General features: G+C 38.6%; 1 protein-coding gene across 2 annotated transcripts in view; it reads right to left on the bottom strand.

Annotated features, from left to right (window-relative positions):
• EMC2 (ER membrane protein complex subunit 2) overlaps positions 1-25,552 on the bottom strand; it is a 44,023-nt gene that overhangs the window by 3,238 nt on the left and 15,233 nt on the right. For both annotated transcript variants that reach the window (XM_083517002.1, XM_083517003.1), the window contains exons 4-10: positions 22,863-22,948; positions 20,743-20,800; positions 13,322-13,407; positions 13,119-13,178; positions 6,717-6,798; positions 5,995-6,105; positions 3,035-3,139 (exon numbers count right to left, since the gene is read on the bottom strand). In XM_083517002.1, the coding sequence (XP_083373128.1) occupies positions 3,035-3,139; positions 5,995-6,105; positions 6,717-6,798; positions 13,119-13,178; positions 13,322-13,407; positions 20,743-20,800; positions 22,863-22,948 (588 nt within the window). The remainder of the gene's footprint in view (positions 1-3,034; positions 3,140-5,994; positions 6,106-6,716; positions 6,799-13,118; positions 13,179-13,321; positions 13,408-20,742; positions 20,801-22,862; positions 22,949-25,552) is intronic.

The raw sequence follows: 25,552 nt of genomic DNA on the forward strand, positions 1-25,552 counted from the left end.
GCTCCAGCACTTTCTTCATCACTTGCAGAAGATTTACCAGCTAATGATACATTCTACTAAGAATTATTCAGGTGGATGTAAACAGGAATTGTGCTAAAATGTTCACGTTCCATTCACTTCAGACAGTTATTGTTCTTAAAAATTAACCTGTTTATTATTAATTAATTAATTAATTAATTAATAAGTAGGCTTATGTCAAAGAAGTTCCTAGCTGGTAATTTGGTTCAAACCATGTATTGCAACATATATACCATTCCTTTGTAGGTGCAATTTCTTTTCAAGGGCTTGCCACTAATTTTTTTTTCATGGCCTATTCTCAAACTAACATTAACATCTAAACACCCAATAAATTTCCAGTTTAATGCTTTTTTTCTTTTCTTCAAGTACCATGGCTGTCCTGCATACAAGATTTCCTGATTTATGATGTGTTCCTTTTCTCTCATAATTAACACAATTTAGCAAATGTCTCATGACCCGATGACAAAATTTTGTGGTAAGACAGGTAATATTCCAGCTGGAACAAGACGGAAGAATTGTTAACCTGCCTTTGACCCCCTTGGACCATATTCAAAGATTAAGTAATCTTAACCCCAAATCTTAGAAGACTGAAGGTGAAAAATGGGGCCAGGTGTGTGTGTGTGTGTGGAGACAGACCCAACCATATATTTACAGAGGTTTAACTGCTTAAGAAACTGATTATAGAAAAATCTCAAAGACCTTGTCCTTGATTTGAAAACTGCTAAAGGAATGGGGAGCTCAAAATAATTAGTACTATGCCTATTCTGTTTTAGGGACACTTAGGACAGCTCTGACATAAGACAGTAACAAGAGGAAAGGCCCTTGTTAACTTGAAAAATGGCTTCCTTTAATGACACTGGCATAGGCTTCAAGTTAGAACAAACAAAGCCCAATGGTGTCACAATCAATAAAAGCCTAGTTGGACATCTAAATCACTTCGAATTCTAGTTTATGACCAATTATTTTGTGTACTCCAGCATTAGGCACCAATTCAGCTGATGACAAAGCTTTTACTTCCCCGTCTCTCTGAAATCATGATTAAATTTTCTGTCCCAAATGGTTTGTAACAGAATCACCTCACCGCTAATAAACAACATGTGGATGCCTAACACTAGAGAATTTAGTCATGTGTCCAAAAGCATTTATCAGTGAAATTACTGAGTGGATCATATTAAGGGCTTAAGCAAAAAACACTTAATGTTAATCAAACTTGCACCTCTCTGCTAAAATGCTTCCATTACAGACACAATAAACTAATTGAAGGAATAGGAACCTATATTTTGCTTTGACGTTAAGCGCACAGAACACAAGCGAGGATTCTTCAGTTTTTAGTGATTTAGATATATTGTCGTTTATGTCATTAGCTCACAATTAATTAGTGCAGATATTTTAAGCGCCCCAAACAGTTAAGACAACTTTCCCCTTAAATTCTTTCCCCTTAAATTCCATAGTGGCCACACTACAACGTATATAAAACATCATCATCATCATCATCATCATTTGTTTTAAGGGCTGCATTCACCCTTATCCAACCCACTTGGAGCTGCATGCCCAAAGTACATGTGGCCCAAAGTGGGTGTGGTGATCCCAAACTCTTTCATTTACACACACACTGCCCCTCCTGAGCTGATCCACACAACTAGATCAACAGGGAGGTGGCCACCAGCATCCCCATTAGGGTACTGGGCTCTACCCACCTCTGCACTGTGTCTTGATTTTATTTTCCTTTTCCCTGCAGCTGCCAAAATGGATGGGTGGGGTTTTTTTGTTTTTTGTTTTTTTTTGAGGGAGGGGAGAGAATTGCTTGGGAGAATGGACCAGGCCCCTGAACTGGGGACTAGCTACCTTTGCCATACAGAATACGAGTCTCCTTAAAAGAATCATTTGGCATGTTCATTTTTTTTTTTCATTTGTAAGATAGCAACCTTTAGCAGAATAGTACTTATTGAGAACAGATTCGCTCAATGTGAAGAAAGCCACCTACCAATTTTTCAGCCCTTTTGCTTCAGGCTCTTCAGTAGTTTCAGTGCAAATATAAAAACAGACCAGACCAAACCAAACCATACAATACGCACAGCTCAACCAGGATTTGGTCTTTATTCAGTAAAGATTCTTATAGTACATTTTGCCCGAGTAGGGTGTTAACTTGAGATTTTGGCCAACTTCTAATTTACGTAATTGTATCTCGCATACTGAAATTCCCCTTGCAGTTTTCAGCTAGATATGGTATTTGTCACTTTTCTGCTAAAATACAGCTGAAGTATGCAATACATCACAAACATATGAAGTCACAAAGAAGTTCTGACATTTGTTTTAAATACATTTTAGTTATGTAAAATGTGAACTGTTCTGGTAAGTATCAACTGAGAGAGGAGCCAATTTGCAATTATTTTGATCCAGCTCCAACATAACTATGGAATTGGACCATAAGTTTACAAAAAAAGAGAAATAAAATACAAGCAGTGTTTTCAAATTTACACTGTGATCTTCAGAGATAAATTATATATACCATCAATTTAACAGAATCAGAGGAACAGTTCAAAACATCTCAAGACTGCTTAAAGCTAAGCAATTAAATCCAACCAAATATCCCATAAATAATAGTTTCTTTTATCAAACTAATTTTTTTAAAATTAAACTAAGGTAAGTTACTGGCTTTACAGTCAAACTGAAATGGTGCAATATGGTAATGTTCCCAGAAATTAATTATATTTATAGTTGAGCAGACACTTAAATTTATGCACACATGGATGCACAAGGATTCCTTCAGACTATACACTCAACGGTTAGACAACTTTTGCAATATATTCATATCCTCTAAAAAAGATGGAAAACAAAATAAAATTCCTTTTGTCCTAATGTTATGTTATTCTCTGAAATCTGCATGACCTCTTTATGACTTTATCACAAACCCCTGCCTCCCCATTCCACTTGCCTACCACATAGGCAAACAAGGTGAAAAGGTCTATTGTAAAGTGGTGCAAGAAGCAGATCAGAGTTTTAACACAATACTCACCTGGTAAGCTCTATTTATTTGGCTTGCTGCCCAACCAGCGTACTTCATATTATCTTTTTTCATTTTTGCACTTGCCTTGGAATTGGAAGCAATATGGCTGGCAGACTAGAAAGAAGACAAAAAAAAACAAAAACAAATCAGCAATAGAATCTTGCAAAATAAACCTGAATACACATGGAACATGATAAAACAGTGCAACGGGAAAAATGTGAGCGTAGGTATTAAAACAAAACACATTAAAGCAAAAATACATTTTAAGTTAATGGTTTTTGATAACAAAAAAAGCAAGTAAGAAACTGGACATTGTGGTTCTGCTAGTCTCTCTTTTGTTCCAAGGTAGGCACGGCAGTGAATTTTTAATATCTCTGCAAACAGCAGTTCCCCATGCCACTTTGCAAGCCACTTTTGAGAGGCAGGGCAATGTCTACATCAGTTTGTATATTGCACAGAGATCTGCTGTTCAAAGACAAACTCAAATGTTCATGATGCATTCGCAAGCCCTGAGTTGCATCTAAAGCAGCTCTCTGGACTCCAGCCATACCCTTAACAAGTCAGAAAACTTGGAAGCAAGACTTCTAAAACCGAAGGTCTGAATGTGCATGAATATCATGCTATTTAAGTTACAAGTTCTAAAACACAAAATGTAACAACTTCAAAATAAGATTTGCTGTTAACATTAACAAAGCAGGAATGATCTCGTTTCCAGAAAATGCGAACATTTAGGACGGCGCATCCTTACTGCTAGTTCTATGGAAATTGTTATTTGATCTGGCAGCATTACAGAACCTCAAATCTTGTCAACAGGTAGTAAAAGCAAGCGTCACCACAGACCTTGAGAGGGAAAAGGTTTCATCTGCAGTTTCATAAGATAAGTCAATATTTGAGCCTCTATGCTGACAGCAATAAAAGAATGCTTTAATCGTTAAGTATCCCTATGCTTATAAATTCCATAGCACTGCTGTTTAAGTAACATTAGAAGGAATTTGTAGCACTATTATAAAAAGCGTATGAGCTGGAAATCAGCACTTCAAATACCGAGAATCCTTTTTTTAATAATCTTTTTTTAATAAGAAAGCTTTGTCACTACAGCAGCTGTATGCGCATCATCTGTTCTTTGCACAACAGAACAAGAACACAAATGGTGGTTCACCCCAGAGTGCATTTGGTGATAAACTTATTTCTTTAAGTTGAATGCAAAAAAGAGGGCTCCCCGCCCCGCGAAAAAGGCTTGAGGTTTGTCCAATTATAGTCCTGCCTTTATCTCCCAAGAGCATACCATCAAGAAGGGAACCTCAGTACTGTTGCTTCTCTGTGGTAATGAGTTCTCATGCCCAGTTCCCTAACAGGACATTCAGAAGGAGGAGGAAAAGGAAGGATCATATATCCTAGCTCCCAATCTTGACATGCAAGTAGAGCAGCAACCACATGAGAAGCTTATAGAATCATAGAGTTGGAAGAGACCACAAGGGCCACCGAGTCCAACCCCCTGCCAAGCAGGAAACACCATCAGAGCACTCCTGACATATGGTTGTCAAGCCTCTGCTTAAAGACCTCCAAAGGAGGAGACTCCACCACACTCCTTGGCAGCAAATTCCACTGTCGAACAGCTCTTACTGTCAGGAAGTTCTTCCTAATGTTTAGGTGGAATCTTCTTTCTTGTAGTTTGGATCCACTGCTCCGTGTCCACTTCTCTGGAGCAGCAGAAAACAACCTTTCTCCCTCCTCTATGTGACATCCTTTTATATATTTGAACATGGCTATCATATCACCCCTTAACCTCCTCTTCTCCAGGCTAAACATGCCCAGCTCCCTTAGCCGTTCCTCATAAGGCATCGTTTCCAGGCCTTTGACCATTTTGGTTGCCCTCCTCTGGACACATTCCAGTTTGTCAGTGTCCTTCTTGAATTGTGGTGCCCAGAACTGGACACAGTACTCCAGGTGAGGTCTGACCAGAGCAGAATACAGTGGCACTATTACTTCCCTTGATCTAGATGCTATACTCCTATTGATGCAGCCCAGAATTGAATTGGCTTTTTTAGCTGCCGCGTCAAACTGTTGGCTCATGTCAAGTTTGTGGTCAACCAAGACTCCTAGATCCTTTTCACATGTACTGCTCTCAAGCCAGGTGTCACCCATTTTGTATTTGTGCCTCTCATTTTTTTTGCCCAAGTGCAATACTTTACATTTCTCCCTTGACCCATAACAAGTGAAAACAATGTGTGTGGCTCTTGCAATGTAAGAGTATGGATGGAAATGTACAGTACTTGGACACAGAATGAAATAGATCTGTGCACTTATGATGTGATAGTTTAAGGACAGTTTTCTTGCGCTGAAATTTTATCTGTATAGGAAGTCATCATGTACACTGGAGAGAATAAGTCTTAGCGTATCAGAACTCTTGAAGGTACCAAAATAAAGCCAGAAGAAAAAGGACAGAGGAGGAGGTGGAAGTACTTTGGCGTGCACCTAATCGGAACTTTTCATGCAGTAAAATGAGGCATGTTTACACTAAGAGTATAAAAAAATTCACAAGTCTTTCTCTCTAATGGATCCGTTTTAAGATCCTACTGAAAATTTGCAAGAAGCTATAGAACAATTTAATTAGTAGGAATTTTTAGCTACCTTAATGCTTCAGCTAAATACTTTTGTACTGTACTTGAAATAGAATTGCTAAATTAAATAACTGATTTAATACTTCGATGACACTAAGATGTGCTTGCCTATAATGACAGGAAGAGAAAAGTTGCTTTATTTGTTGGTGTTATATAAAGTTTGCTAAGGCTAGGAAGAAACAAGCCAAACCTGATCACACCTGACATCACACTTGATGTCAGGTGCATCACACCTGACATCACACTTGCATCAAGGAGCATGGCATGTTTTTCTGTCTCAACTCCACTTGCATAACTTTAAATATCAAATTAATTATTTGGGGGGGAATTAAATGCCTTCATACTCACCATATAAAGTCCAAATAATGCTCTCATGTTTCTGTTGTTCAGCTTCAACGCCTGTGCAAAATATTTTCTTGAGAGCTCAAGGTTTTCAAGCCCTCCTTGGGTATATTTAACCTATTTCAAATGCAAGATTGATGAGCATGTTTAATTTAACATTATGAAAAGATGCTCCACTTATAATAAATCCCAGAAATGGAAACGTGAGCTTTTCCTCTGAGAGTGAAAAGAGTACCAGACTAATGCAGCTTGAGGAATGGAGTTAAAACGTGTAAGGGGTATTTGATGCTTAACTAAACTATTAAAAAAATGAACCAAGATGACAATTACAGTGGTACCTTGGTTTGCAATTGCTTTGGATTACAACTATTTTGGATTACAACCACATCAAAACCGGAAGTGCGTGTCCCTTTTTTTGGATTACAACCAATGGGGGGGGGCACATGGGCGAAAGCACGCCTTGGGTTACAACCTGTTTTGGTTTACAACCAGACCTCCAGAACAGATTATGGTTGTAAACCAAGGTACCACTGTATTGGAAAACAAAACGTCTCAGTACAACAGTCTGCTAACCAAATATGAGGATGCAAGCCAGCGGTACAAAAAAAGAATGCAGTAGAAGCCGTGGGAGACAACAAGTGGGCAGACTGCAGGGACGAACATGCCTTGCCAACTGGCCACTGAGCAAAGACAACTGTTAGCTACCCAGACTGTCCTGAAATACTCACCTCTGCAAATTGCTGGCAATATAAGTGGTTGTGGGGGTTAGTCATCATGAGTTCCTCCAAGCAAAAGGCTGCCTTTGCATAACTGAAGAACAAAACCAGAAAAATCACACCTTTATTATTATTATTATTATTATTATTATTATTATTATTATTATTATTATTATTATTATTAGTACTATCACCACTAGTGCAGTTACAGGAGCACAGCAATACAGTGGTACCTCAGGTTAAGTACTTAATTCGTTCCAGAGGTCCATTCTTAACCTGAAACTGCTCTTAACCTGAAGCACCACTTTAGCTAATGGGGTCTCCTGCTGTCGCCGTGCCACCAGAGCACGATTTCTGTTCTCATCCTGAAGCAAAGTTCTTAACCCAAGGTACTATTTCTGGGTTAGCGGAGTCTGTAACCTGAAGCATATGTAACCTGAAGCATATGTAACCCGAGGTTCCACTGTAGTGAAGTTTTTATACTAAAAGTTTTCTTCTTCATACAGAAGAGAAAGCAAAAGCACAGGTAGTGCAGTTTATGCTTTATACTCTTCTGATATTAATATGCAAAGAGGGACTCACAAACCTCACTCACAAGCAAGACACATGGCTCCAGGGCCCATCTGAGGCTCATTATCCCACGATATATGAGCTCTACCAGTTCCACTCCACACACTACAGCAGAAGAGGAGAAAATACTCCTGAAACTTGTTCGCACTACTACTCTCTCCACCTCCCCCCTGCTCTGCAACACTTGAACCTACTATGTGTGGGACATTTTTCTTCTCATGACCATGCCTTCGAAGATATAGGGCCATGTGGAGAAACGTGAGTATAATAATACGTGAATAAAATAATTTTATTATTTGTACCCAGGAAAGTGTCTGGGCGGAAATTGCTGAAATGTCCTGGAAAATCTGGATGCATGGCCATGCATGTCAGAATTGTAGATTTTGACGAATTCCCTTAAAAATAGCTCAGAAACTTAATTTTGCAATAAAAAAAAACAAGCGCAACAACTTTTGTGTCCAGATTTTCACATTTTGAAATATGGCAACCCTATTTGTACCCCATCCATCTGGCTGAAACTAGGCTGTGCAAGGACACAGCCAGCAGTGATTCCTGCAATTGCAACAGCTGGGAAAGGAGTGCATTTGCTGTGAAGTTGCTGCCAGCAACATCCATGCACAGATGATTTCACAAGAATATGACCAACAAGTGTTTCAAAGACATGCACCAGTAGTTGTGTGGCAAACTGTAACTGGAAAATGGTTAGATCCAAGCCAGTTTTAGTATCTAATAATAACACTGGGCAACAATTTTTTACTTTTTGAATGTTGTCTAGATTTCTACAACTGATTTAGGGTATTTTTGAAACAGCTGAATCAGGAAATGGCATCCATTTCTCTCCATCAGGTCAGGTTTACTGTAAACTGAATGGTGGGCATTGATAAAGGTAAGTACACATAAATTGCATGTTGCTTCACCATTTTTCAAACTTCAGGGCTTGAACTTCCATTTTTTGGAACTCCAGGAATGCTCAGCGGCAGAGAGGTCTCTCTTCAGAGTCCAACAGTAGTCAGCCATCATGACTGCGTCCCAGCGACCCTGATACCTGGTCTCCAACTCTTTCATGTCCTGATGGAATCTCTCCCCCTGCTCGTCACTCATTGAACCCGGTTCTCAGGAAACCAGTCCATATGTGAAAATAGGTAGTGCATCTTGACGCACATGTTGCAGCCCAGGTTTCTGAAAGCAGTCAGCTTGTTGTTGACAAGTTCTGCATAGTTTCTGGCCTTATTGTTCCCAAGAAAGTTCTTCACTACCAGAACAAATGCCTTCCACGCTTCCAGTTCCACTTCGTTCATTGAGTTTCCGAACTCTGGAGCTCTGACGAGCTGACGGATCTGAGGACCGTCAAAGATGCCAGCTTTCAACTTCTCCATGGTCAATCCTGGAAAAGCCTGGCACAAGTAAGTGAAGCAGTCACCATCCTTGTCCAGAGCCTTGGTGAACTGCTTGATTAAGCCGAGCTTGATGTGCAGCGGTGGGAAGAGTATTCTGTCTCTGTCCACCAGAGGGTCGTTGATGACATTCCTTTCTTTGCAAGGCACCAATTCCTCCCGCACAGGCCAGTCCTTCTTTGTGTAATGCTGAGCACGGTCCCTACTATCCCACATGCACGGAAAACATGGGTACTTGCTGAAGCCAGACTGTTGTTCCAACAAAAAGTTCACCATCTTCAGGTCAACACAAATAAACCACTTATGCTGATCATAACCAATTTTCTCCAGCACAGACTTCACCGCTTCATAGTTCTCCTTCAGTGTACTCGAGTGAGCCAGGGGTATAGAGGCAAACTGGTTGCCAGTCCTTCTTTGTGTAATGCTGAGCACGGTCCCTACTATCCCACATGCACGGAAAACATGGGTACTTGCTGAAGCCAGACTGTTGTTCCAACAAAAAGTTCACCATCTTCAGGTCAACACAAATAAACCACTTATGCTGATCATAACCAATTTTCTCCAGCACAGACTTCACCGCTTCATAGTTCTCCTTCAGTGTACTCGAGTGAGCCAGGGGTATAGAGGCAAACTGGTTGCCGTTGTGTAGCAGAACACATTTCAGTGATCGCTTGCTGCTGTCAATGAACAGTCTCCAATCTTTGGGTTCGTACTGTGGCACTCCAAGCTTGAGCAGAAGCTGCGCAATATCTGCACAGTACACCAAGTCCTTCTATTCTGAGAAAAAACGGAGGTACTCTTGATGCCTGTTGCGGAAGAAGCTGATGCAAGCACTGTCAATCTGGATGCCAGCAGTTCGGCAGAGTCCTTTGACAAGCTGAGGTCGCGAACTAGATCACTCAACTCCTTTTGGGAAAATGGATGTGGAGCATCATCTTCAAGAACCACTTCTTCTTCTTCATGTCCTTCAACACTGGAGGCATCTTCGTCACTAATGTCAGGAAGTTCTCCGAAGATAGGCACTGGAATTTCATCACAATGAGCTACAGGACGACGTGCTGATTGAAGATCAGGATACTTCGTGGGGTGGCTGCCCCATTAACTTAGTTTTGATCCCCCAACTTTATGCTTTGCCGCACCAATTTATGGAAGATTTCGAGGTTTTATGACTTCAAACCGATCCCTTTTCGACATAATCACCCAGAACTATCGGACCTGAATACTTCTTGTCATTAAAATAATCATTTCCAATCAAAACAATTATTCAACATGGCATTTTACCCCCACCAACTTCTTCTAAAATGCTCCACACAAGCGTACATGTGAACAAAAACGTAAAAAAACAACATGTGGCCATAGCTCAAAAACATGACCTGATTGAGCAAAACCAATGTGATTTTTGGATTCAGCGCATCAGATTCGTCCTAAATCAACTGAAAAAACGCAGACAACAAATATGTTGTTGACCAGTGTAATAATAATAATAATAATAATAATAATAATAATAATAATAATAATAATACCCCGCCCATCTGGCTGGGCTTCCCCAGCCACTCCGGGCGGCTTCCAACAAAATATTAAAATACAGTAATCCATCAAACATTAAAAGCTTCCCTAAAGTATTGCTAAACATTTTCACCAGGGCAGCCCTTCATTCCCATTAGCCTTTGCTAAGGCAGAAGGAAAAAATGCACACTCAAGACACTATTGCACATTACCGCAGCAAATGCAAACCCCAAACCCACACTCTGCTAATTAGTTATTATATTTCTAGTTCCTATAGCAATGGTTCCTATAGCAGCCTACATAAAACTGAAGAATTAAAAACCTTCAAAAGTGATGCTAAAATTCAAAATGATTACAAGAGCAAGCAGCAGTCAGGCTTACAAAGGCAAAGATAAGCATCAAAGGATGGAACAGAAAAGCACCACCTTTACTCTTAATAGCAAGACCTCAGACTGGCCTTCAAAAACTCATTTAAAAGCAGAGCCACCACACAAAAAGCCTTGCTGTTTACTGAAGACAATCTGATATCAGTCACCACCATGGTCTCTTGGTCTGGTGGATTGATTTGAAGCATGGATAGTCAACATTGTGCCTTCTAGATTTTGGGGGACTACAACCCCATCACTTCATTTGACAAACCCTGGACAATCTCCCTCTGAAGGGGAAGGATGAGGTAAATACAAGTGGGAGGTGTTCTTTCAAATACCCAGGTCCTCAGCTATAGGACTGGGAGCAAGTGCATCTTGTAAATCACTGGAATATGATCAAACAGGCCAGGTTAAGAGTCTTGCAACCCTAGTTTGGATCAGCTGCATTTTCCAGACTGTTTTCAAAGCCGATCTACATACAAAGTATTGCAATAGTCTATGGACATTAGCCAAAACCTTTGCTCATGCAGCCCACATCCTCTGACACCTAGGAACTCTATATTCTTAGCAACAGGTGAGTCACTAGTACATTACAGATCTGTCCTTGGCACATTCTCTGCCGTTAGAAGGACACACTAACCAAGATCATTTAAAGACAAAGGGTGGTATTCAAATAAGTTTTATCCACAGTAGACCTGCTGGAGTTAATGAACATGATTAAGTTAGGTCCACTAATTTCAACAGCTCTACTCTTGAGTAAAACTAAGCTGAACACTACCCAATCAAGCACGACGCTAGGTGTGGCTGAACCCATTTAAAACCAATTATCTTAGGCACACTTTATTCTTTGCTAAACTGTAGCTTTTCTGCGTAGAACATTTAGAAGCAAGACTTGGTAATTACAGGACAAAACAGCACTTTCTATGAGATGGGAAGTATGTGTTCATATTATTTGCTTTTTAACAGTGGTGGGATCCTGCAGTCCATGGGCAGAAAGCGGAAAAGTGGGGGTGGAGTGGGGCACAATGCAAAACAGAAGGAAGTGTCTGAAAGAGAAATAGTAATTGGTTCTGGCCTTGGCCACTGCCAGTATGCAGTCGAACAGATTATGGCCAAGCGAATGTGGCCCTCAACAAAAAAAAGCTGTCCACCCCTGGTTTATTGTCATTAGTATTTATAATTTACCAAAACAGCATTTTGGATAAAAGTAGAGTGAGTTTTAATATAGAGTTTAATGTGCTGGCATTAATAAGTTCTTATTTCATTATTATTTTTTAAGTCACCTCTAATTTTATCCACCCTGCGTTTCCCCCCTAATGTTTACAAACTTTGAAAATGTATGTGTGTGCATATTAGCCTTTTTTTCTATACGGGCTTTAGTACAGGAAAGCTTCTGCCACAATAAAATTATTACTCTTTAATGTTGCATAAGAGACTGCTGTTCAGGATGTAAGCAAACTAATATGGATTCCATACATTTTGCTGACACTTAATTAAATAGTAAAAGCGGCATCCTACTTGATCCTCAGTTGACCTACTGAAATCAATCAGTGACTTAATTGCCTATTGATTTCCATGGGTCTACTCTGAGTATGACTTAAATTGAGACCACAAAGTTTATTATAGTACTAAATATTGCAAAAAAAAATTAGGGTGTTTGTTGCAGGACAATTTATTGACACACACTGGAAATCTGAACACTAACATTATCTATTAAATTCTACTGTCAAAAAGCTCACGTTATTTCTAGTGAGAAAAAGCTGTTTTTTGAAACCCAATGGAATGGCTGCCTTTTCTCCTGAGAATCTCATTATTTGCCTATTCTCTGAAAAGGAAGGAAGGAAATATCGTAGTACAATTTAGGCCTGGGCTGAAAAAATAAAGACGGAAGAAAACCACAATTATTTGCCATGGAATGAAGGTCAGAATTAATGCCGTGATATTAGAAAACTTGAACTAAGGCTTTGAGCTAATCCACTCACACTGGGATTTCCTCTTGTCACTAAAGCAATAAAAAGCTAACAAAAACATTAAATATCCAATAAGAAAGTTCGTCCAACACTCAACATTCTTGACTGCATGGTGTCTTTTACCCAGGAGAGCAAACACCCATTTTAAACTTGCAGATTTTGAAGAAAGCACTAGAGTAGATTTTCAAACCATATTATTAGTATGATTCCTCAAAGAAGAAAATGCCTAAACCTTACATACAGTTCATGCATGCCACTTCTTAAATATAGAACATTTGTACCTGCATCTAGCAAAACAATTTAAGTAATGTTGCTAACTTGTCGGCCCTAGCTAACTGTAGCTGTTTTTCCCCCCTGACAATTTCACCTACTAGGTGAAATTTATTCCCATCACTATTAAAACAAACACAAAAACAAAAAAACAATTTTCTGTCATTTAAATAAAAAAGAAAATAAAGGGACCTGGCAGCCACAAAAGGCTTCTTAGGATATTGCTTATCCTACTAAAATGAAATTGTTTATTTTCCAACAGATGCCTTAGTTACTAGTTTCTTCCTTATACATAAAAAAACACACCCTTAGTTATAGGCTTCGCAAATAACTTACTCGTGTTCATTGATGTAAAGTTCTGCAAGTTCATGCCAGGCTTCTTGGTCACCAACAAATCTAAAAAGAAAACAAAACAAGGAGAATTCTGCAAAATGAACAGCAGGGAAGAAAAAGTAGTAAATCAAATGTAAATTCCATTTTAATTAAAAAAGATTTATCAGAATAGCAAAACACAATACGTATTCTTTTAAAACACTCACTGTTCCAGATACTCATTCAACTCTCGGATGGCTTCTGCATTTTTCCCCTGGGCTTTTCGAATGGCAATCTTACGCTTTCTTGCTGCCTGTGGGTTGACATTAACAGAGGATTATGTGCTCATAATTCCCTGGGTTTTTGTGAAGCAGGCAATTTGACTGTGCAAATTATTATCTCAATGCCGGAGGAATTCCACTGCAGAGCAACTGCTCAGCTGGAGTTTATAAATATACCCTATGACATCCTGCTGAGAGATTTAAAAACTTCTTGCTGTCACATTGCGTAGGTTTTACTTTTCATGTGAAAACTGTATGGAATCATTTCAGCCAAATAAGTGACTGTCCAGGTTCTGATAATTACAACGCAGCAGGGGATGCTAATCTTTATGCAGTCCAAGGTCTGCCATCCTATCAGTTCTTGTGCTCTGTGTCTCAGGGATAGCCAGGCACTGAGGACATTTCATACAATTTCCCCCAGGTTTGAAAAAAAAAATATTATATTTAAAGTAGCATTACAGCTGCCTCTGCATGTTGCAAATGACAACAATGCTGTAGGAAGGTTTTCTGACAGTACACAAAATTTTGTAACATTTCAGTTTCCCTAACACAACTATTTCACCTTCAAGTTACCTGGCAACTGTTTCATCAAATTAACAACTTCATAATAGGGAAACAAAGAGTCACACCCTAAAACTTTAGTCTGGGAACATAAGCCATCAGGCAAATTACTGAGCCAACTGATCCAGCTTTTAAAAAACTGACTTCACTTACAGCCGCAGAGCTGACAGTTCATTACCATGAGAGGGGTTCTTTCTTTCCACCTCTGAATGCCATTCCTTCAGAAACACACAAGGAGGGCCTCCTCAAATGGTTTGGAATCAGACTTTCCAGCGGCTGCTGCTCTATTTGTAAACCACAGAATTCCCACACAACAGAAGCCATTCAGACCCCTAAGCCTCCTGCTAAGGGAAACCTTATATCCTTTTCTAGAGCACATGTATAAACTGATCATTATCTTGCACGAACTCCTAGCAGACATTTGATCACATCAGAGGACTACAAAGTTTGGTCGAGAGTGTGTAATACCAGGTTCTAAGGTCACCTGTATCATGCAGTAGATGGAATTCCTTGCTCTACAACCAAGCAACTTTCTTGAACTCCAGGAATTTTAATTGTTCAATACCCCCTTCTTTTTGCAGCCTCAATACCCTCAAAAAATATTTTTTTAAAAAAACACCCCTTCAAAATATGTTTTGAGTAATGAAACACTACTGCTAGATATCAATATATTAAAGTAATATTGTCTATTTGCATTAGATAGCGATATATTAAGTTGCATTGTCTATATTGAAAGCCCATGTTATGTTCTTATTGAAGGGGCTTTTCTTTGAAACTTTGTGAAATTCTGAACTCGATAGATCTTCTGTTGTTATAACTTAAAATACCTTTCTGTGCTTGGCCAACTGGCTTGCATATCGCCAGTTTGAAGAGACTCCACAGTAATCAGGCATTTATTACACCCCTCTAAATATGTGACGCCGTTCATCTCCTTCAACGATCCAAGTCAGATCATAGCCCCAAACATCTAGAGCCCTGACTGCGTATAGGTATACTGCCAGAAACTGACGTAAAATGGTTTGTGCCCCATCCTATTATACTATCCCCCATCCCTCATGGAAGAATGGATACCCTCTAGTTGTAAAAACATGGAATTGACTGGCAGGTTTAGATCAAAGCTATTTCATACACTGCAATTTCCAAAATGAAAACTAACTGCTGTATTGAAAAAGCCATAACTATTTTCGCTCTCGCTTTCTCCCTCCCTACACACACACACACACACACAAACACGCATAAAAGGTCTGATGTGAACTACAGTTCGGTATTCTTTGCAAAAGAGAAAGCACAACCTACTGTTCCTATATTATAGGACATACAAACTGGCAGCATTCAGACATCACAATAAATCACAGTTAACAGTTGGTCATTCACGAGCCAATCACACCCACTTTACTCCTCCCCACTAATGCTGGGGAGAAACAAACCATAATCCCTTGCTTAGTGTTATGTCTGAACCTATGGCCAAGGTTTGTTCTTGGCTTACTGATGGTGGTTTGAAGAACAGGCTTTTTATCCTATTCCAGTAGTATAATGAATTTAGCTAAAACTGTTTGGAATACTTAAGATGATATTTAGGTGATGCAATTTACTTAGCAGTCTTGCTCCAACCTCGACTGTCTATAGTCTTTTCAAGCAAAGTCAGTACTGTTTAACTCAAGCTTCACATAAATTTTTAAAACCTGCAGAAATTCTTGTGGAGATCAAACCTGTCTATCATCTAATCATTCCAACAGAAACAATTATTTCTGTCCTACTATGTATTCCATTACCTGTTGCATTAAATGTAGAACAATATATATTTTAAAAATAACCAGAAACAGGAAACCCATTCATCTCTAATTGTATGACAACTGATTCATGGAATTGCCACCAGCGGAAAAGTATTCAGATAGCACTCTTCACTAGGTGGGTAGGAAAGTGAGAAAATGATTCACTTCAATAAGCTAGAATGTGTCTGTAAAAGTATTTGGAATTCATCTCAAAACAAGAGATTCTTGAGAACTAGTCTGACATACAAGAGGACACCCCCCCCCCGGCTTTTCATTCAAAATGTACTTCAGGACCTGGTCAAAATGTGTCTGCAACCAGATCCGTTTTGCTTGACCGTGCAGAACTGGTGACATAGAATTTCCCCCTATCCATTTCCCAGCATTCAGAACAAAACCCTACAGAGATTACTGGCTGGCTCTGTAAAGCCATCATTCTTAATGGAAAGATATAGGTCATCTTAAAGGAACACTTATGCTATAATTAGTATCAAATGAGCCAAGGTGCTTTAGTATATCCCATATTTCTTTATTAAACAATGAACCATTCCAAACTATTCGTTTAAAAAAGGCCAATAATCCCCAATTTGGCTCAAGAACTAATCCTCCATTTGTCATGATTCTTTTTTTAAAAAAAATAGCATTAAGTAGACTCAAAGTGAAGTGAGGATTTGAACATGTGTCAACTTCTGCATTTGATTAACAAGAGAAACTGACACTAAATTTGGAACGAGCTTTTACCAGGACGGGATTTTGAAGGTGATGACTTTCATGAGAAAGAACTCTGCTACATTTTAGATTGAATTTAAAAAAAAAAAACACAAAACAAAGCAGAAAACATGTAAACCTGTAATCCTGAACACTGCTCATAACATTGCTTTTTTAAAGTGAAGATTAAGTTATTTCTCCAAAGATGGAACACTGGATTCCTCTGGATCTCTGTAATGTTAAGGAAGATACCATTATGCTGGGGTGAGGAATTTTTTTACTTTGGACTCGATAGTTTCATGGCAAACCTCTAGGATCTGTACAATAGGTGTGACCAAAGGAAGAAAGCTCCTACGCACACATGGAACACAGATCACACATGTACTTGCATGCATGATGATGGCAAAGTAGCTTATAAAATCAAAGAGCCCAACTCCAAAGTAAAGCAGTACCATCGCACATCACAGCCACTGTTGGCGTCACTGCACTGATGGTTGCAGGCTGGTCAGTAAAAGTACATTTGCTTGACATTAACAGGGACAGGGTAGAGATTCCCTCCTGATCACTTGTATCTTTATGCTGTGAACCGCCCTGAGATCTTTGGATAAATGTCTTAATACAGACATTGACCATTTTAGGTTTATTGGAATAATTTTTGTTATACAATTTGGACAATATTTCCATGTTCAGCACCCACTGACCAGTATCTGTCCTATGACCAACATTTGAAATAAAAAGCAAGGGAACATCAAAAAGCAATAGCTGAAACAGTTAGTCTACATTTTAACATACTCAGGATACAATACTGAAGTTTAATATGCACGTACATCTGAATCTAACACATATTTGATTCTGGACTTTTAAAAGATTATCATACTTACTCCCTCTTATTTGCAAAGTCCCCAGCTATGAAATAACATACTTGCTTCATACATTAATGCCATTAATTAAGACAGGGAGGAGTCTTAATCTTATCTGTAATATATATTTTTTAAAATAATCTGTCCTCCTTGCTTTGTGAGAGAAACAAAGCAAAGAACATTTTGAAAGAGTATGATCTCCTTTTACTCAGAAGCTTTATTATGCCTTAATTATAAAAATATATTATACAAGTGCTTCTTCTTTATATGTTAACTGTTCCAAAAATGAATTTGTAAAGCAATGAATTTGAAGAACACTGGAAAGCACAACTGAGACCTGAATACTTCTCAATTTACTAAAATTATTAGCATGTCAGAAAACCAGTGTTAAGCATAAAAAACCCTGAAACACAGCCGTATATGTAACACACAGTGCTAGGAATTCCACATTTTACTATAATAATTGTTGTTGCTTATATTTGTTAAACATTGAAAAACAAATTTATATCTCAATTTCATATAGTAAATAAACATTTTAAAGGATTATCACCTCCTTTTTGTTGATCCATGCATTACGATGGGGACACAATATTGAAAGACTTTCTCTAACTGAAATGACTGGAACTTTTTAGGGAGGTAGGAAGCAATGACTCGTTTCCAGAAGTTTAAAATCCCTAAGACCAGGAGATATGGGAAACCAAATGCTGCACTCATTTCCTCTCACTCACTCAGTTTCTCCTGATATGATTGACTTTCAGAACCCAACTTCGTCTGCTTTTTTCCAGTAACTCAGGATCACTTTTTGGAGAACGCTCTTGGTGCAGTGAATTTTCAAACTGGAAATCTAAAAGACGCACATCAAGAGCTTGGAGGAAGAGATGAATTCCTTTCCAAGGATTCAACTGGCTGAGGCTAATGGAGTATAACAGAACCTGGACATACATAAGACATATTGCTCACAACTGTTTTTTCACCACATGTCAAGGCTACATGGTCCTTGCATAGCACCTGAACTATGACTTTCAAGTGCCTCATTTTTAATTTAGGGTTTTAAATGACCCTTTCATATTCATTTAGAAACTGAAGTCTTACTTAAACAGCTCTTAACGAATGCTAAAATGTTTGCTCCCATCTTCATTTCATAGCTGTAGAATGCAATAATGACTGGCGCTAGGATGCACTTTTCTATTACATAACCTAGTTTACAACTCTCTGTACCCTAATGGAAAAAGCTGTTGGATATTAAAGTTGTTTTTAATCCTTGTGCAGCCCCTATCTTTCCTGTTTCAAACTGTCAGCTCCTGCAATGCATGATTTTTACATGACTTATGTGAACAAAAGTCTATGTTTCACTTGCCAAACAAGAGAAAATGTTTAATATATCTAAGCAACTCCATGTGTCAGCACACCAGAAGAGACTGCTTTAAGCTCAAGTTAGTGCCAAGACAAACTCAGCAATAGTTTCAGTTTAAAACCATGAAGCATTTATTTTCCTACAGCAGCCATATGTGCACATGGAAATAATTAACAGGTAGATGACATATAAACAACTCCAATACCTGACAATTTATCAAAACTTTCTACCTAACCTTCATTCTTTAGAATACAAAAATCAAACTAGCCAGTACCTAAAGAATAGGAATTTCTTCAACATTGTACAAATTTTAAGAAGCGTAAGAAATGCAAGTAATCAGATGTTCTAATATTTCAATATGTAATAGTACTCTTTTCAGAATTACTGTTTGGCAAATTTAGGATGCTTTTGGAAACAGTAAGAGAGGATTCATAGTCAGCAGAAATAATATAAAAGTACAAAGATGGGCGTGAAATGAACAGTGTCATTTTAAAAATGTTTCCAGAGGCATTATATCTTATTGTTTATTGGAGGCTTCATTGTCCATTAGATATCTGTCACAACACATAGTATGAAAAAAATAATTTTCTACAACCTTGTAGCCAGCATGTGAATGCATTTCCATATTGCCTATCTTCCTGGACTATTAAAAAATCATGTTCTCTACAAAGCAACTGGCATAATGCATGAATTCAAATTAAACAATATTTTCAACTGGCCCCAATATGACAACTACTCATATTAAGAATGCACTGAAAGGAGTTTTGCTTTTCATCAAAATTACTACTTTTGGTTCACCATGTTCAGCTGGACTTGTTTTAAAAAGGCTACAAAACTGTCTGCAATTTGGACCATTTATTTTCAGCTAACAAGATTATTTAGATCCATTTTTTTCTCCCAAACCAATAAAGATTTTTAAGACCAATGCTACATGAGTAAAGTTCCAATCAACCCACTGTTTTTAATTTACAGCTGCTTCTCTGTCTCAACTCAGAAAGGGAAAGAATATGGTTAAATAAAACTCACATTTAAACCTCCAATCTAGTAATAGGAAAGCATGATTCCAACCTTTCAAACAAGAACTGGCCCTATAAAGTTGTCTCTTCATTTACAGCTAATCCAAGAACATGGAAATTAAGCCTCCAATCAAAGTTACCGACTTTCAGTGCTAAAATTTTCCAGGAAACATTTTACAGTTAACATAGACAGGTAAAATGAGCATGAGTACACATTCTATCATCTTCATTAGAAGGACTAGCCCTAAAAGCTAAAAATAAATACATGCCTTGTCTTCTCTAATCCACTTATAAAATGGAAGGCTATGACTATTTATATTAAACTGAAGGCTGGGCCCATTTAAATTAAACTGAACAAGAAAATTAGTCAGATAGATTCCTGAGAACAAAGGGTTGGAGCCAAAGGTGTCCTTCCATGAACAAACAGAAAGGAGACAATGTTCATCGATTCATCTTCCTCACTATAGACCCATGTACTACCTCTCACACTGTTTTTGAGTGTTTGCCAGTCATTCAGTCCAGACTATGGTGGAGAAGTGGGAAGGACAGTGAGAACTATCTCTCCCCATTTCACTCACCTCTGCTGAATACTGCTGGATGAAAGGCTCTTCTGAGATTGGAAGGGCATCTCTAGATCCAGGCCAGATTTTCAATTTTTTGCCATGGAAATTGAAACTGTTTTAATCTCTGATTGGTGGGGGGGGGGGGCTGATTTCTGATTTCTGATCTCTGATTGGGAAACACGACAAGACTTTTTCTACTTGTTTCAGCAAACTGTGCAGATCTACTTCACTTCCCTCTCACAAAAAAATAACAATTGAAAATTGCAAACTGGAAACAAACTGGAAAGAGTTGAAAAATAATACACTGAACTACTGTTGTTCTTTAATTTGCCTTCTGAAATGTGCTACATATATTGGTACAGGTGAGAAACATTGATATAAACTCAGTACACTATCGAAGAAATATATTAAATTCAGATACAGGTATTTCCCACTTCAATGTCAGATATTTCCCACTTCAAAAATTTTAACCCAGGAAGTTCAACAGTACTGGCAGGAAGTATGTAACTCAAACGTCATTTATCTGTTCAACTTACAGTATTAGTTGAATCTTCTTGTAAAATCCTGTCATATAGCTGGATTGCATCATCATACCTGTTATAAGGCACAAACAAAATATTTGCAGCTTAATTCAACAGAGCTCTAGCAACTCCATAAAGAGCCTTTCACCCCAACCAAGCAAAAGACGCACAGGGACACAACTGGTGCACACCAGGTTCCATTAAACTGAATGGAAATATATTCAAGATTCAAAACTCACCCCTCTGCATGTGCAACTCATTGCACGTGATTCAACCTGGATGGCAAACTCTGTTCAACAATTTGGTTGTACTTTGCAATGTGTTTTCTGTATTGTTTATGATTACTTTTGTTATATTTATAATTATGTAAATCCTTTCATGTTGTAAGCTGCCTTCAGCATGGTTTTTAACTATGGGAAGGCAGGATACAACTAAAATGATAATGATGATGTAACTCCATGGCTGGGTTTGTTTCTTGTTTTCCATTACTGAAAAACTGTTCTAAGCTGTCTTGAACATCATTTGATTTCAAAGTAATGGGCTCTGAATCTTAAAAATAAATAAAAATATACTTTTATCATCAGCTTTACTTTCTGGCCAAGACAACAAAGACAAGAGCTTCAAGATTCTGGATCACACAAAGGATCCACTCAATCAGTACTATATACTCTGATTAGCAGTCACTCTGCAAAATGTAGAAAGCTCTTCTCACAGAGATGGCAATAATTTAAACTGAAACTTTGGGTGAAATTCAATATAGTGATAAGAAGACTAGGGAGGAGAGCTAAGAAAGCCCTGTTACACTCATGGGAGTCCTTGCTCTGGTTTCTGTTAGCAGAACAAATAAGTTGATTCTGGCCCACTCTGTCCCTGAAGCATGACTTTGCTTCCTCATCACCAGAATATTCTCGCTTGCACCAATAATCCTTTCAAAGAACAGCCTTCAAACATATGTCACATTTTCAAATGCTCTCCCTTGCCATATTCCAGACCCAGTATTAAAGACAACACTGGGGCAAGGGGAACTCCAGCTTGCAGGAAAACAGGCAGCCATGTCACATGCTTACATTCTATTTTACCTCCAGTACACACAATCTACGTTTCCTGATGGGATGCTACCTGCTGCCTTGTGGGACATCTTTGGGAGAAGAAAAACCTAAAGAGTAAACCCTAAGCAAATCGGGAGTGGAGTCCCTAAGACGGTTGGGTGGCATCTTGTATGGCTTGCTTCCGTCAACTCCTGCAGCCAAGTTGGAGCCAAATGTATTGCTTGCTTTCCTTTGGAACACATAAACAAAGCCAAGAAGAGAGTCTTGTTGTCCGGGCAGCCCAGGACCTCCATGTACACTGCCCAGGCTTGCACCCCCCAGAGAGGTCACTGCAGTGCTGCTAACATAGCAAAAACAATGTGAGAGGCAGCAGTTACAAGTTACTGCTCTCTGCAGCCACAGCAGGTGCTGTGATTTTCCAGCAGCTTGACTTCACTCCCAGAGGTGCCCTCTATGGTTTCTCAGGCCAGACAGATGCCAACAAGAATTAAAAAATGACTTTAAGAGGTCTCAACTTCTCTCTCACACCCCACCTTTATCAAGTTTGTCTCTCTCACACATACCACTGTCATCTCCAGAAACATTTTAATGAATTTTTTATGGCCCAAATCTGGGCAGCAGATTTAAAATACTGAGGACCTGTTTATGATTATAACTGTGTGAAGCTAAGAGTCCCTTTAGGGTCCCATTTATTTCACTATCAGAAATGTCTGCTTTCAACTGCTTCTATAAAATCTAAAGTAGAGAGACTTATTTAGAAAGAAACATAAATCCCCAATATTCCAAATCTACACTGGAGTAGATCAAATTATCTTATGAAGAAGGAACACCACTGAAAGAAAGTGACTGTTATTGTAGTCTAAGGTGGTTAATACATTTTAGAAACTATGTACACCAATTTTTAAAAGTGTCTTATGTAACAACTATATCAAATTCTTGAAAATATTTCCATGCCAAAGTTTATTTGTATACAAGTGACAATCCTATCTCCATGTGCACAGAATTTACTCCCTTCACAGAAATGTTGATTGTGGCAGATTTTTTTTTAATGCAGTGTCTGGAAAAGATTTTTTAAAATTTAGTTACCTTTCCATGGCTTCAAATCTCATGCCTGTTAACCGCTTAACTCTATGGCTCCCAGGGAATTGCCGTCTTAGCTCTTGAAGACAAAACTGTATTTTTAAGAATAACACAAAGAAAAAGGGGGAGGTAAAAAACACAGTTTTCTTTCAAGTTGGAAACCAAAATCTGAGTGATGTTTATTTGAGAACAGTAACTGAGAAGCTCATTTGGCAGCAGTCTCGCTTAACACAACACTAAAGTACCATATCAACACTTCTTCAGCAATGTTTTGAGAGATACCAGGACACATAGACAGAACCCAGGTTTCATGCTACAAAAATATCCTGTAGTCAGTAAAAAAAAAAAAGACACCCCACTCCCAAACAACCCTACAATTTATAAACAAGGTAATTCTTTTGAGCTTCAACCACATAATGCAATTTGCACTCCCGTGGAGAGTTATACAATGCAGAGAAATTAAGCCTTTAATTGACTAAATCTACAACCTAGAAAGTGACTTTTGAACAGTTTATTACTGTTTTGATGAAGCAATCATGATGTACCAAAGAAAGGTGATAGAAGGCAATAGCCAATAAAGGTTAACAAGAACATGTAACAAAGTTTAAGTAATAAAAAAGAAGGAAGTGTTCCTTGCAAATCATCTCTAGGGGTAGCAATTGTGATACTCTGTTTAATGCTGGAACTCCCAACTCCCATCAGCCCCAGCCAACACAGCAAATGGTCAGTGATGAGGGGAAGGGAAGTCCAACAACATCTAGAAGGTGTCGTGTTGGATATCCCCCTCTAGCTTATCGTCCCCTTTAGTATACATTTTGTGTCAATGCTCTAAAATGGGCACATTCGAGTATTCTAAGAAGCATGGTTTCAGACCCTGCACAAATTGTATTTAACTAAGGTAGCCCAAACTCAGGACAGACTTTCCTACTTTCCCCCCTTCTATTCTATTTCCTCATTTAAGGGCAGCCAGAAAGGAAATAAACAATAAATATTAAAGGAAACTGCAAACAAGGTCCTACTTTCATTTAAGGCAAAGAAAATGCAGACACTATCTTTTCATACACAAGTATTGCAGGTGGCTGTCCCAAGCAGCCGTGAGTTTGACCTCATGGTGTGCTCTTTTGCCACTGTCTATCAAACGAAGGATCTTTATTTGTGAACTAAGGTTATGCATGGAGGGAGAGAGATACTGCAACAAGCTATGAACAGCCATTATGTGGTAGAAACAGTCCTAAAAACTACAATGAATAGCAAATAGAAATTGCAAAACACTTCATCTGGAACCAAAGGCACCTATTTTTTCATAACAGAAGCCTCACATTTGTTGAGTTTCCTAGTCAGGAAGTTAAGAGTGCAAACCCCATTCTGGTATCAGGTGCCTGCAGCTGTGGCGAAAGATTAGTCAGAATTATGGCTATTTTGAATGTCCTTTCAACTAAGTATGTGGAACAATAAAAATCATACGTTTTCATTAAGCCTTTAAACTGTTCTCGGTGTGGAGACCAAATAGTCACAGTGCTTGCATCATGCTGTGTTTCTTATAGGACACTTTGGGGCCAGAAGTTCAAACTTAAAACTACTGCAGCAATTATTAGCGTGTGTTTTTTTTAAAAAAAACAACAGGTGTGAATTTGTTTGTTGGTTCCTTTAAGAAACCCTTCAGTAAAACGAAGGGAAATGTTCTTCATATCTATTTTCATTATGTGTTCTAAAAAATTCCAGATAACTTTATTACTACCACCATATTAAAACATGATAATCATCAGCACAACATAGAAGTTGAACTTTCTGCCTTCAAACATTCTTGTTGATCCTGTGAAGCCACAGGGAACTAAGGATGATTTTGAAGGTAACTACTTTATGCTGGCACCCTTACAGCAAAACTTTCTAGGATTCATCCTCACCCATCTTGACTTATAAGAGCAACCAAGGTTGGGTTGGCTGGCTGATTGGGTCCTGGGGTTTGTGATTCGCTGTGAGCTGCATGTTAAAGAAGAATTTGAGCAACCATTCTTGGAGAAGGGCCCACCAGACCCAGACAACCGTACCAAATACCAATTAGTTACCAATATGCCTTTTTGTGATAAAGTGTTCCAGTGGATGGTGGTCATACAACTCTAAGGCCTCTTGCATGAAGCAGGTTATTTAGATATGATTTCACGTTAGGGTTTGGTACAACACTACCTTTGGCCACAGTGATTCTATGTGAGAGTGCACAACATGCAACCATGTTGATTCCCCTGGCCTTCTCAGTAGCCTTTGATACCAGTAACCATGGTATCCCCTCTGGACGAACCATCTGGGGACAGAACTAGAGGAATTGCACTGCAGGCTTCTGTCCCTATCTTGACAATCAGTTCCAGAAGTTGGTACTCAAAATATTATTACTCTTCCATAGTGTAAGATCACACTATGGTGATCCACAAGACTCCATTTTGTCCTGATACTATCAAAAGAAGATGCTGAGTGAGGTGTCATCAGTATTTCTCTATTTTATCATATTCAGGTGAAGCTGCAGATATGCTAAATTACTGCCTGCAATCATCAATGGACCAGTTGAGGGACAATAAGCTGAAACTGCAGTGAGGGGGGGGGAGTGATGCTCATTCTGGGGTTACACTATCCCTAAAAGATCAGATTCATAGTTTGGGTGCTATTAAACCTAGTGGCATTATTTGGAAGCCAAAGTGGCCTTT

The sequence above is a fragment of the Podarcis liolepis genome (assembly GCF_965112155.1).
Source record: "Podarcis liolepis genome assembly, chromosome: 8".
NCBI lineage: Eukaryota > Metazoa > Chordata > Lepidosauria > Squamata > Lacertidae > Podarcis > Podarcis liolepis.